A 13,214-nucleotide genomic window follows, 5' to 3' on the forward strand; every position below is an offset into this window, starting at 1 on the left:
GGAGAACAACATTAATGGCAGGAAGACTAACAAAAAGTGTGTGGATAAGATTGTGAAATGATTAGTGCGAGAATCAGGAAGTTTAAACTAGTTTCTGCAACTCCGAAGTGTCACACCCAAGATACTTTAAACACCTCGATTGAATGATCGTCCTGCCTAGGAGTTGAAGCTTAGGTTGAGCAGGTCTATGTTTATTAGAGAAAACAACCATCATCGTTTTCTGTGGAGAAAACTCAATCCCAAACAGTAAATCTGAACAATGACCAATCCTAAAAAGGATCATATGGATGTGATGAAGATCTAAAGAAGTATCAGATAAAAATATAATGTACGGTGTTGGACATACGCGGGAGTAAGACAAACAAGTCGTACAGGAATTGATCAAATAATGTAAACATAATTATCCAGAGGATAAATAGTCCCTCCCACTTCTAAAGAAGCGTATGGGGTGGAGGAAGGACCCAAATGGGCCTGTGGGACCATCAAAATAATCCCAAGCCCCTAAGCCCAGGAAGGCCATCTGTCTAAATTATCTTTTAAAGGTCTGTGCAGAAGAGACTCAGTAGATCCTGTGACAGACACCAAAAATTGTACAAAAGTGGACTCAAACATGAACCCTGCGGGAGGCCCATATAAGAGGTTCTTCTAACTGCAATAACTCCGTGAGCAAAGTTCAGATGTTTCTCACAAAGCAAGCTGTATAAGATGTTAGTCAATAGAAGACTATCGTTGTTATCGTCCACGGAAAGTAATAAAAAGCTAAAATTTACCGAAATAAAAAGGTGAATGCCCGTGAAATCCAAAAAGGTAAACTTTAACCTCGTCGAGGTGAAAAACACCTCACAACGAGGTAAACTTTACCTTGAACGAGCTGACCAAAAGGTAGAATACGCCTAGAAAAAGGGTAAATCCAGAAAAAGTAAGACTTACCTCGTAGCAAGGTGAAGTTTTCCTGAATTGAGCAGAATAAAAATTTCACCGAGATTCACCGAGAAAAAAGGTAAATTCTAAAATGGTACTTTCTATCTTTTCGAGGTTAAACTTACGTTGTAGGTAAAATTCACATTTTTGCTAGGTGATTGAAAAATGGTAAAACTAACTGTCTCAATAACCGTACTGCGGCCGTCTACCCTCGGTGACTAACATTTGACAAGTTTTAATATTTCTCTTAATTCACCAAACTAAATTTGTTTAAAGAATTTGATGTTTAAGGAGAAAGCATCAATTTTGTGCATTGTGAATGAGTAGACAAACCCAGGTTCCGTTCATTTGACTTCTAAACAAAATTGATGGAACTTGTTCTACTGAGCCACGCCTGCGATCTTGGAATCCGAAATATATTGACTTGTATTAAAACCAAATTTAGTAATCAATCACAGAGTATACTATAGAATACTTTTAAATTTTTCATCCAGACATCTTAAGGAGCATTTCGGGTATAATGATTCAAGGTGGGTGTGAGTAGTCAATCAAGCTAAGCTAAGCTAAAACTTTTCTGTTTAAAGAATTTTATTGAATTATGAAGAAAATATTTACAATCTTTGAACAGGTTTACAATGTAAAAGTTGATATATCCGATTACATTTTATCAATTGAACTGCCGTTCTCACTCGATGTTTCCTCTCTTTCATTGAACCAAGTTCATAAATTTTGTTCATTAATTACAAAAATATCTTAATACATATACAAATGAACAACGAAGCTAGGTCCTACTAATCGCAGAAATATACATCGGGTATCGGATTTAAAGCAATTGTTAAAATTCGAAACTATTATACACAGGTAATCGCTCGAGGTTTTACTTGTGAGCGTTGTTGAATCGAGCAGTGGCAGCTGCGCTAGATCGGGTCAGTATCCCCATCGGATTGATGGTGGATGATGAAGCAGGTGGCTGATTACTGCTTAAGTTGCTGCTAACGATGGTGTACGACGGTGTTGGTTGATTCGACTGGTTCACTGCACCAATAACCGGATTTATCATCTGAAAGTGTATAATGGAAAGGGTTTGCGGCACCCGTCTGAAACTCACCCGATCAACTAACTACCAAATGCTGTCGTGAAGAACTGTAGAATCACGTGGATAAATAATACAACTTTCTCAAAAAATAAAATAAACTAGACATTTTTATTCTAATGTCTTATATTTATAAAAACTTAAAATATTTATAATAATATATAAACGCTCTACATAGTTCTCCTTGTAGACACTAATTTATAAACAATGAAATGATAATGTACATATTCAATCCAGATAGCGCTACCCGCCGAAATTATGAACTTAAAATATTAACGCTTCAAAAATTAACGAAAAGGGGAGGAATAAAAGAAAAAAGAAAAGAAAATGTCAACATTACTAAAAACGATCAACAATAATTTGATAGAGCAACTGAGCAAGAACGGAATGAAGCGAAATAACACAGATCAATAATTTACCATCCGCTGAAAGCCTTGTCCCTTGCCCAGCTGTGAACCGCCACGCGTCGACGTGATGATGAGTTGTTGCTGATGCTGCTGCTGGGCGGCCACTGAGGCAGGTTGAATCGTGAGTCCGGATCGGCCATTCATGTTCAACGTCTGCACCGTAGTGATTTTGGGTGTTGTGACCTGTTGCTGTTGCGGTTGGTTGGCCACTTTTGCGTTGCTTATCACATTGGTGGCCTGTGGTTTGCTGGCAATGGCCGAACTTGGCAGATTGAACTGACTCTGATTGCAGCTGTTCATATGCGTTGGCCAGTGCTTCTGTTGGCACGGATAGTCACAGTAAGATGTGTTCCAGCAGCAATAGAACATGGCCTCCTTGCCGCAGTTGGTGCACCATTGCTTCTTCTTGGCCTGTTCTACCGATCGGATTCGCTCAATTTCGCACTGTTGTCGAACCTCGTTTACGAGACGGGTGCGTTCCACTTCCATATTTTTACGCATCTCGCACAGCACGAGATCGGAGTTGTGTTTCAGCTTTGCCAGTTCCTGCTGGTGGCAGTGTTTAAGTTTTTCGATTTCCAGCTCCAACACCTTAACCTTTGCCTCCAACGTTCCACTGTTGCTCGAGAGATCGGCCAGCGTGTCCTCGATAACAGACCGGAAAAAGTCGGCCATCTGTAACGAGTAGAGGTATTTCAGATATTGCTACGTAAATCTAAAATTCCAAATTTAAGAGCGTTAAGAGGAGCTTGGATGAAAATGAAAAGAAACACGAAACAAAATAAGATGATCGCCAAAAAATTTGGTTGAGGAATTTAAAAGAAATGAGATAACAACTCAAAGTATTGAGGAAATAATGCTAAAAAAAATAGGAAAAATTCAAGTGAACTGAGAGGACAGTTTGAAAGAGTAAAACAGTGAATTGAGAAAACGACACTTTAAACATATTAGCATATCAAACTGAAGTTTGTTAGGACACCATCGCTAAGTTTAAATGGCGATAAAACATGAAAAGAGTGAAAGGACAATCAAAAATATCAATTTGACTTTCAAGTAAATTGAGAGGACAGCTAGAAATATCGGAAAATATTGATTCGAGAGAAAAGTTAAAAAATATAACAAATTTCAAATGAAATGACTGCTAAGAGACTGATGATCCAGTGCTCACCTTATAGGAGTTGTTGATGAGAATTTGCGACACCGGTCCCGCCCCGGACGGATACACGCAGTCACCTTCGGAACGTAGCGCTCCACTGGGACGGGACTGCATCTTGGGTGGGGCCGACACGATCGTTTCCGTTACGGCCGCCGCCAGACTGGGCGTGATAAATCCAGCCATCATATGTTGACCACTTTCTTCTGGCTGCTGCTGTTGTTGCTGTTCTTCAACCGTCGTCATCGTCGTTGTCGTCAATTGTGGCGGTGTTGCTACAACCGGTTGTTGGGCTTGAGTTGGGAGAACAGCAGCAGACACACCAGCCGGTGGAACGACGGTGGCGGCTTGTTGCTGCATTGGTGTGGCAATAGCAGCAGCAGGAGCAGCCGAGTGTTGCATGGTGCCTACATTAGCGATTTTAGGAAGGGAAACTAACGCTTGAGAGGTTACTCGAGTAGTATTTACGGTCGTCGATTGGCTACTGCTTTCGCGAGAAGTTGTTGCGGGACCGAGAGGGCTTGGTATATGTACCATGTGCATCACATTGTGACCATTTTTATTTCCAGAATATGAAACGGCAACGGGTGTCGCGGGGTTTTGGGGTTTGTTTGCTTGTATCGACTGTGCATTAACCAAAGATTTTCTCATCTGCTTCTGCTGTTGTTGTACGATAGTCATAGGAGGTTGTCTGGTGATAACTTTTGGTAAAGCCTTTTGTTTTTCCACAGGCGTGACAACAACGGGCTGACCACCATTTGCATTCAAATGACCGTGATTTGCGGCAGATCTTGTTCCAATTTGATTGGTGAGCTTGTGGATGTCTTTGACCATTATTCGATTGTTAGTACGTATCACTACAGTTTGAGAAGACGGAGCGGTATTGCTCATTGCAACAGGTCCCGTTGCTTCGTCATTGTGCGATGAAGCTTCATCATCTGAGAGAGGTTCCAATTTGATTGGAAGCAGTTGTTGTGTAGGTGGTGCAAGTGGCAATGAATTTGCTGAAATATTAGATGTAGCTTGTGGAGTTTGAGCAAAATTTAGACTTGCAATAGTTTTAGGAGGAATCTGGACATTGGTTGAAACAGCTGCCCCTACCGTAGGGGCTGATTCCTCTTCTGCAGGTTCAGTTTTAATTTCAACCGCGTTCAATAGGACTGAAGGCTGTTTATCTAACCTTTTGTCTTCAATCGGTTTCGGAACTTTCGGTGCATTATAGTTTTCCTCCTTAGATGTTTCTGTTACACTCACGTTGCTCTTGGCAATTGTAGGTGTAACACTCTCTTCTTCCGCCTCTGTCTTTTTCATATTTTTCAAAGTAACGTTGCTTTCAGTAAATGTTGGTTTAATTATTCCTATAACTGATTCCACTTCTGTGGAATCGTTTGGCCCTTCGGTGTCCTCCTTTTGGACTGGCTCTTCAATCTTGCTATCCAATGCCTTCTTTTCGGTTTCCTCCTGAATATCACCCTTCTCATCCAAAGATTTTGAATCGGTTTTCTGCTTTTTGGTCGCCGGGACCGTTTTCCAACTATCCGATTCTCGCTGTAGTACGACTGATTCAATTTTACTCTGTTTGGGAGCGTTCTTGGTGCTACCTTCTCCAATGGGGCTGATACTCTTTCTTTTACGACTGGGAGCTGTTTTTGCAACAACAGAAGCCTCCGCTTTCGATGGTTCATGACAACCCTTAATTTCTGTTGATGCGTTGGAATTGGTTGACGTTCGACTGTTTCGTTTTTTTATGGGACGCTGTGTAATTGTCGGTGTCACTTTAGGCGTATCCTCAACATTCGGCGATTCTTCAGTACTTTTACGCTTTCTTATAGGATACATTCGACCAGTTACGGGCGTGATTTCACCTTCCGGTGGTGTTATTATGTTCTGAGTCTCATTCTTAGTTTCTTCACAATTCTGCTTCGGAGATGTGCTCGCATCATACGATTTGGCGATAGGACTTATCGAAAACTTTTGTTTTTTATCGAAACTCTCGGAGCGGGAGCTCCTCGGGGTTGTTTCAGTTGTAAACGTCGGGGCGTTACTGGAAACTGGGGACACCGACAAAAAATTGTCAGCGGTTTTGATGATCTTAAGCATTAACTTTGTCCGGTGTGAATCACCATTTTCGGCGATTTTTCTTAAAATACCCGGAATCATACTCTCCAAATGACTGTCCATTTTGTTTGCGTCCAGAGGAACTCTAAAATCTGCATATTGAAATTGCCCAAACTTTTTTCTCAATTTTGCAATATACGAATCGGCTTCTCGCATACACTCGGCCATGTTGGTGCGCCGCTGATTTTTCGTGTTTGGATCATCTACACAAAACAGGAAGCAATCTTTCACCGGTACCCAGGCGCGATCGTGGTCCCCGAAAAAGCGCACATCAACCAGTTGATTGCTATTAATAGTCATCACCTTAGCCGGCCAGTACGGGAATCCCTTCAGCTTGGCCCACACCAGCAGGTGTGGTCTGGAACAAACCTCGGTGAACCAAGTCTTGCACGTGTTGGCATTGAAGTAGCACTCATTGCAAGCTTCGATCTCGTTCATCTCTTGTTTACAGATCTTCATTATCCCCTTTGCCGCGGAAAGAAGCTTGCTGTTATCTGTAATAAAACAGAATCGAATTACAAACAGATAAAATCACAAGTAGGAAGGTATTTATTCAATTTGTTTGAACTAAACTTACTGGGATAAATCGAGGCATTATGCAGAATCCAGCTGACATCGATCTGAAATGCTTCCGTTGTTTTGTATTTTTGATCGGCCACATTCTTCTGCAACATGGTTAGATCGAGGTGGTTGGTCACATAGTGATCGTAATTCGGAAGCTGCTGCCGATCCAATGGATTCCAGATAGCACTCTGTATTAAGAATGAAAATAGTTTCAAATTGAAGTTGAGCCTAAAACACTGTTGCTTAAAATACAAACCCCCTTCAGCAGCTGCATTCGCTTCATGGCAAATTTAAGGGACACCGTTAGGCTTTCGATTTTCAGCTTATCCTTACCAGTCTTATTGCCCTCTCGAAAGTCATCTTCGATGCTTTGCAACTTGATACACTCCGGGCAGTTCCATTTTTTCTCGACTATGAAAAAAGCTGGATTGAGCTTCAGGCAAACCGGATGAAAGCAGCGGATACATCCGGCACACGCTTCCAAGCCCGGTTCGCATGTCTTGCACCTCCAGCAGAATTTGTCCCACCCGAGCTGAAAATATGATATGAAACAGTTAGTGTCGTTGTTAAATGTTCACGTTAAAAAATCAACCTACCTTGGGAGCCACGGGAAGGTGAGAACCGTAATTTTCTCGCGGCTTAACCGCAACTCCCTCCTTCGAAGACGATGCCTGCCGTGCTTCTTCGTTTTCCGAACCGTCCGATGCGTCGCTGTTCTGGTGGATGCTACTGAGAAATTTACGTTGCTTCAACGAAAATTCCACATTAGCGGAACGCATGCCCGGTCGTTTAGCACTGCCTCCGGATGGACTGCCGTCCTTATCATCCAGTTCTTCGCCGTCATCATGTCCGGAAACGGAGAAGCGAACCTGCGATGTCGGTGTCAGGCTACCGCAGCTGCGGCTTTCCGAGCGGCACCGTTTTCTTAACTTCTCCGAAGAAGACTGCATGAACTCGGTCAAGATTTTGGAACTGCTCTGCATTTCCTTCAGACAGCGCATTTCCCTGGACATCCTCCCACTATGAACGGTTTCATTGTCATCATGATGTGTTTCTGTTTCGGTAGCATTCGATTTACTGCTATTTTTGATTTCTATCTTGTCATCAAGAGTGCTCTCCTCACTGCCAAATGTGATATTATATTTGCCCATATCCGATGATGACGATGAGGTGGTACTGGTAGTTGATAAGGTTGTCGTGAGCGTAGATGAAGATAGTGAAGACAAACTTTCGGATTTGCCTACTTCTGGCTGTAGGATAGGAGCTTCACCCGGTGGTACAGCCACAGCCGGTGATAGTGCTGCAAGATTTGGGGGTGAACCAACCGTCTGGATGGGTCTCAATCCTTGAACACTACGCGCTAGGGCAATCGTAGTCGGTGAAACGCTGCTTTTTGTTGGTGATGGCGAGGGCGCAGCAACGATCTTCGGACCATTGTGTGGCATCGGGGTGAGCATTTTGACCAAAACGATCTTATTTTGCGCCGTTTTAAGCTGAGCCAAATTGATGTTTAGCTTTTGGGGAGTAGTTTTGGGTTCTGTTTTATCTGTAAACGATACAGGAGTTTTGGTAAATTTAGAACTTGTTTGTCGGGGTAAAACGGAATGACGCCGCATCTGGCCGAGGGCAGCTTTGGTTGCAGGGGGTTTCTTGATGATGAGCCTCTTGACATCCTTCCGCTTACTTGCGGTTGTTCTTGAGTCTTGAGTTTTGATTAGTGATGAAATGTTGGGTGATGGCTTGAAATTGCTATTGGTATCCTGAAAAGTGCGATTGTTACCTTCTGCCGTAGGTTGTACAGCATTGATATTAGCTGTCGTGACAATAGATCGATTGGCTACGGCGACTCCACTACCACTGACATCTCTTCTGAATCTTATTTTCACTACATCCTGTGGAGATTGGCTAGGAGGCGTTCCCTGTTGATTCGTGGAAGAGACGCCTACGCCAGATAGTTGGTACACATTTCGACAGTCGATAAAGGAACCGGCAACCGATGGAGACACTGTGGGCGCGGACGGTGAAGACATCTTCGGCATCTGACTGCTGACATCCTTCTGAGGGCTGCCCGAAGCTGACATATTTGCAATATCTCAGGCTACGGTTAAAATTGTCTGCAGATAAGAAAAGGTGAAATTTATAGTTTCAAAATAAAACACAACATCAACGCCAAGGTAGCATTGAAAATGAAGGAAATATGTAATACGTAAATAAGGTGTGAACGTGAGTTCTCCGCTAGGTTTACTGATACTTGCAAATTTCTTTGATCCCGAAAATTTACACCACTACATCGCCATTGCAGCTCACTATACATTGGAGCTTGTTAACGTCTCACAAAATGTGGTTATAAATAAAACGTTACAAATTATAGTTATTCAATAAATGGGGTTGTTTAGCCATAATATGATGAATCATTATTGGGATTCACAACAATCTTCAGAATTTCTTCATCTTTTATTACATCAAACTGAACATTCTTCTTCAATGGTGATTCTCTGTTAATTAACTTTTTTTTGAATTGATATGTGTCGCCCTTTGAGAAAAATAAAACAGGGATAATGTCCTGGAAGACGCTGGAACAGCGTAGTGATGCATCTCATGTCTAAGCTTTCGAAAACATTGCATCTTTAATGTTAATTTTTTTAACATTGTTGTTATATTCTCCAGAACATCTAAATAGCACTTCGCATCAGCTGATAACAGGATTTGATCATTTGGATGATGTTCTGATCCATCGGCTGAAGCAAACCTGTTGGCAACAGAGATCGACAATTTAGAGATCTTCAGCTATACAGTTGGGCTAAACACTTGTTCAAAACTAGAACGGCTCCTAAAGCCATGATGAGAACAAACACCTTAAAAATCACTCTTAAAAATGTTTACGAGTCATGTCAGTCAGTCAGTCAGTCAACGTCGAAGTAGCTGTACTAATTTTGGCTGAAACACCGGTATTTTTTTTTAATTTAATTTTTCACCAAAACAACTACAAGTGAAGTCAAATGGCTAAAGAAGTTTGAAGATTTGTTTTTCTGGAAGCTTCACTGCTTTTAGTGATATTTTCAATTTTGTTAATTCATAAATACCCTTGTTTAAATTTTTTTTTTTTTTTTTTTTTTTTTTTTTTTTCTAACTGTTGAGTCGCCGCGACTATTACGGCCCCCTTTCCTACTAACCTAGTGAAACGAACACACTCGGCACATTGAAACTTTGTAAAAGTAAAAGGCCTTTAATAAACTAGTTTTAATAATAAAAAAAAAAAAAAAAAAATTCATAAATAAAGCGAGTTCATTTCTTTGTTCATACAAATTGTCATTTTATGAAATTTAGAATAGGTAGGTACCTAACCAGTTGTCGAAAAGAGTTTAGCTAGGTTCTATTGAAATGTAATTAACCATTACAACGTTACTGGTAGGAAAGATGGGCAAATTATCCTCAGCCAACGAAAGCTTAAGGAAAAAAAGGATAGGTTAGTTTTAGCTGGCATTGAGCAAAAGCACTGTGATTACCGTAAAATATTGACATTTCGACGACATCGAAGGTGAGTTTTATCAAAAGTTTTTGTTTATAACAATGGTAAATAATTACGTTTCATGGGAAAAAATCCACATGGTAGAAAAGCTTAATGCTGAACAGCCATGGTTTTTATTATGCTAAGCCTTCTCACTTTATTTATTATTACTATTATTATTATTTTTCTTAAAGACATTTTACCATTTATATGGCATTCGTGTCTGTAAAATTTATTTATATAAACAGGCCATGACAAATATTTCATCTGATATTGACCTACTCAAAATAGTTTTTTTGTTATCAAATAAATTAAATATAAACATTTGTATGTATCTACTAATGAAATAGTAAATTGTATAGGGCTTCTGTTCCTATTGAGGAAATGGATCTGAGGATGGAAATGAAAATGATTGAAATGCATGTGTACAATTTAATAACTTTTAAGAAAAACTAAAATCAATCAGTTAGTTTACAATTTCAAAATGTAGTTTTGAAGGAATTCAATGTATCTCAGAGTGATGACGTGACACAATAATTGATCAATGCAAATGGGGTGCAAACAATTATATGAAGTGAAAAATAATTCAGCCCGCGTTGCCGTTCCGTTCTGTATATTATTATTATCAAATGTGCGGAATAGTTATGTAGCCTCTTCTTTGCGTACAAAATTATAGCGCATCACATCGAAACGCGCTTAACAAAACAGATTGTGTGTACTCGATGCGGAGCATCCTCATGCGAGTGTGTGTTTGTGCGAGTACCAGAGAAGGGAGGCAACGCGAATAGCGAGAAAAGAAAAGTTGAGCCGATGAATTTTGTACTGAGCTCTGGGCATACATACCAACCACACCAACAAAACGAAAGGTGGAAATGGTTGCCGTCGTACAAATGGACAAGAAAAACTCGGCTGTCGGAGTTCGTGCAATGGCTGGATGCGTGAACCAAACCTAACCCTTGTGTGGATTGTTCGCAACCTAAGGTCATAAATTTGAATAAGCCCTTGTTCCTTCTCGTATTACCTACGATTCTAGGAAACTGTATTCGATGATCAAGGTTTACTAAGCCCTATGAACAAGCCCAAGGTCAGCCAATCAATATTATGGCTTCAAAGTGCCACCTTCTGGTGATAGCGAGAATTGTTCCTTGCTCGTATGTGTACAGAAAATAGGGCCGCGTTGTCGTCACATAATCATTTCAATATGCATATGCAAAAATTTTACTAAATCAGCCTTAATTATGCCGCCCAAGCAATTCCGGAATGTACGATTACAATGATTGAAAAGACGGAAAAAGAAATTATTTTGTCCCTACAATTTCCAAATTATTAGCTAATCAAAGGAGGCAGCAATGACTAAACAAAGCAGTCGCCCGCACCACATGATTTTCGATATTATGCGACATTTGCAGCTCAATTGTTTAGTGAAATATTTTCACTTTCTTTCTCGAAATGTACGTGGAATTATCACCCCCGGCGCTATCAATCAACTAAATTAGCAAATAAAGATACATCCATAGAGGTTGCGAAAACAAATTCCACTTACCAATCTAGGGGAAAAGCTACAGGGTTTTGAACCCTCCAACAAAAATCGGGACCTTCCAAAATATTCTTATCCGGGACCTCCTTTTTCGACGATGCCGCCGTTCATCATAATGTCCGAGGCAGGAGGAAAGGAAAGCAGCTCCGGTAGCTAAACGCAGGTCTTTCTCTCGGGGCGACGACGACCACGGTACCTATCCGTTCCGAGACTAGTTGATAAAATAATCGCCCGCAATCAAAATATCCAAACCAAAAACTTTCTCTGCAAAAAGAAAACAAAACTGTAGAGCGAGCTGAAGAAAAAAATATGCGAATATCTTCAATTGTGCGATGATGGCTGGCTGGCTGGCCTGGCCTACTATTACCTTCTTTTTTCACTATTATACACCACAGTAGTGACACCAGCTTGCTTTCTGCTGTACAACTCGTCCTCTGCACTCCAAGACCAAGAATAAACTGTACGTACACGCTTGCTTTGACTTCCGAAGCGCACAGGGTGATCCAAAATCGGGGGCCTCTGTCTGTGGCTAAATGCAGACATATACACACAGAAGCAGCAGCAGAAAAACCTTCTCCGTTTGTTGGGAGGTCGAATCACGAATAAGCTGAGTGAAAATTCTTTGTGGTAAATGTTGAACCTGTCGTTAGCTTGCAGTAAAACGGGTTGAGATTAATTGGTTGGTGCGGGAATAATTTTTTTATTTGCGCTACTGTAAACTTTTATCTTAATTTATTTTTAAATTTTAATTTATTCACAGGATTCTCAAAATGTGATGAGGACATTTTTTTATATTGTTCCTACTGCATTTTTAATTTATCAAAAGAACTTCAAAATAGGCCGTGGGACATATGATTTTGTTATTTTGAATTCAACACATCATATATTATTTTAAGATTAAACAAATATTTTGATCTAGTCATTTAAAGGTTTATAAAGGTTTTTTGTTCAGTGACATGATACGGAAGTTCAAAGGTTGCTAAAGGAAAAGGTGATTTTTCAAATGACTGAGGTTCGATCTCGCTAACTTGGAACGCTAGAGATAGAGTGCTTTATCAGAAAGGTTACGAGGATGGCGTCCTGAGGCGTCCTTCTAAGTTGTTTATGATTGAGGTTACGATTCTTTTTTTTAATCGAATTTCTTCAGGCCCTCCAGCAAGTAGTTGCTTCTGATAGATATCACATATGTTAATTGCGACATATCGGGCAATTTGAGTTATGATACCCACCGTACTGAAGCCACCTAAGAGTTAACCCCGTCGAATATAATCACGCTCCTAGAAGCCCAAAAAATTCGGCCAAGTAGTTTTTTTCGATTTGTTCAGGGTGTCTCAGGCAAAGACGAGGTATTTTTTTGTTTTTGGTTTACTCGTGAGATCAGATGTACTACCGAACTGTCGAGCTGGAGATAGTCAAAGACTTTGTCTAACTCGACTCACTGGTGACCACCGACAATGACACCAGCCGTGAGATCCGGCGGCGAATTATCAGCGGAAGTCGTGCCTACTATGGACTCCACAAGCAACTGCGATCGAGAAGACTTAGCCCTCGCACGAATTGTAACCTGTATATGACGCTCATTAGACCGGTTGTTCTTTACGGGCACGAGACATGGATATTGCTCGAGGAGGACCTAAGTACACTCGGAGTATTCGAGCGACGAGTGTTAAGAACCATCTTTGGCGGCGTACAGGAGAACGGAGTGTGGAGGCGAAGGATGAACCACGAGCTCGCGCGACTCTACGGCGAACCCAGTATCCAGAAGGTGGTGAAGGCTGGCCGGATACGCTGGGCGGGACATGTTACGAGAATGCCGGACGACTGTCCTGCAAAACAGATGTTCGCTACGAATCCGGTAGGAACAAGACGAGCGGGGGCGCAACGAGCTAGGTGGTTAGACCAAGTGGAGCGTG

At 41.1% G+C, this 13,214-nt stretch overlaps 1 protein-coding gene across 3 annotated transcripts; it reads right to left on the reverse strand.

Moving 5' to 3' along the window:
• Positions 1–1,522: 1,522 nt before the first annotated feature.
• On the reverse strand, positions 1,523–11,869 carry LOC129754967 (MYND-type zinc finger-containing chromatin reader Zmynd8). 3 transcript variants are annotated; one of them, XM_055751240.1, is made up of 9 exons: positions 11,669–11,860; positions 11,308–11,565; positions 8,037–8,370; positions 6,853–7,802; positions 6,513–6,788; positions 6,270–6,444; positions 3,590–6,186; positions 2,434–3,096; positions 1,524–1,981 (listed from the first exon to the last, which is right to left on the reverse strand). In XM_055751240.1, the coding sequence occupies exons 3-9, from the start codon at positions 8,335–8,337 to the stop codon at positions 1,799–1,801; spliced, it is 5,145 nt and encodes a 1,714-aa protein (XP_055607215.1). In that variant the 5' UTR covers positions 8,338–8,370; positions 11,308–11,565; positions 11,669–11,860; the 3' UTR covers positions 1,524–1,798. The 3 variants fall into 3 exon arrangements, with proteins under 3 accessions (XP_055607213.1, XP_055607215.1, XP_055607214.1); XM_055751238.1 differs by having other exon boundaries at positions 1,523–1,981; positions 6,853–8,370; positions 11,669–11,869; XM_055751239.1 differs by lacking the exon at positions 1,524–1,981 and adding an exon at positions 1,990–2,292 and having other exon boundaries at positions 6,853–8,370; positions 11,669–11,865.
• Positions 11,870–13,214: the final 1,345 nt, after the last annotated feature.

The sequence above is a fragment of the Uranotaenia lowii genome, chromosome 3, assembly GCF_029784155.1.
Source record: "Uranotaenia lowii strain MFRU-FL chromosome 3, ASM2978415v1, whole genome shotgun sequence".
Taxonomy (NCBI): Eukaryota; Metazoa; Arthropoda; class Insecta; order Diptera; family Culicidae; genus Uranotaenia; species Uranotaenia lowii.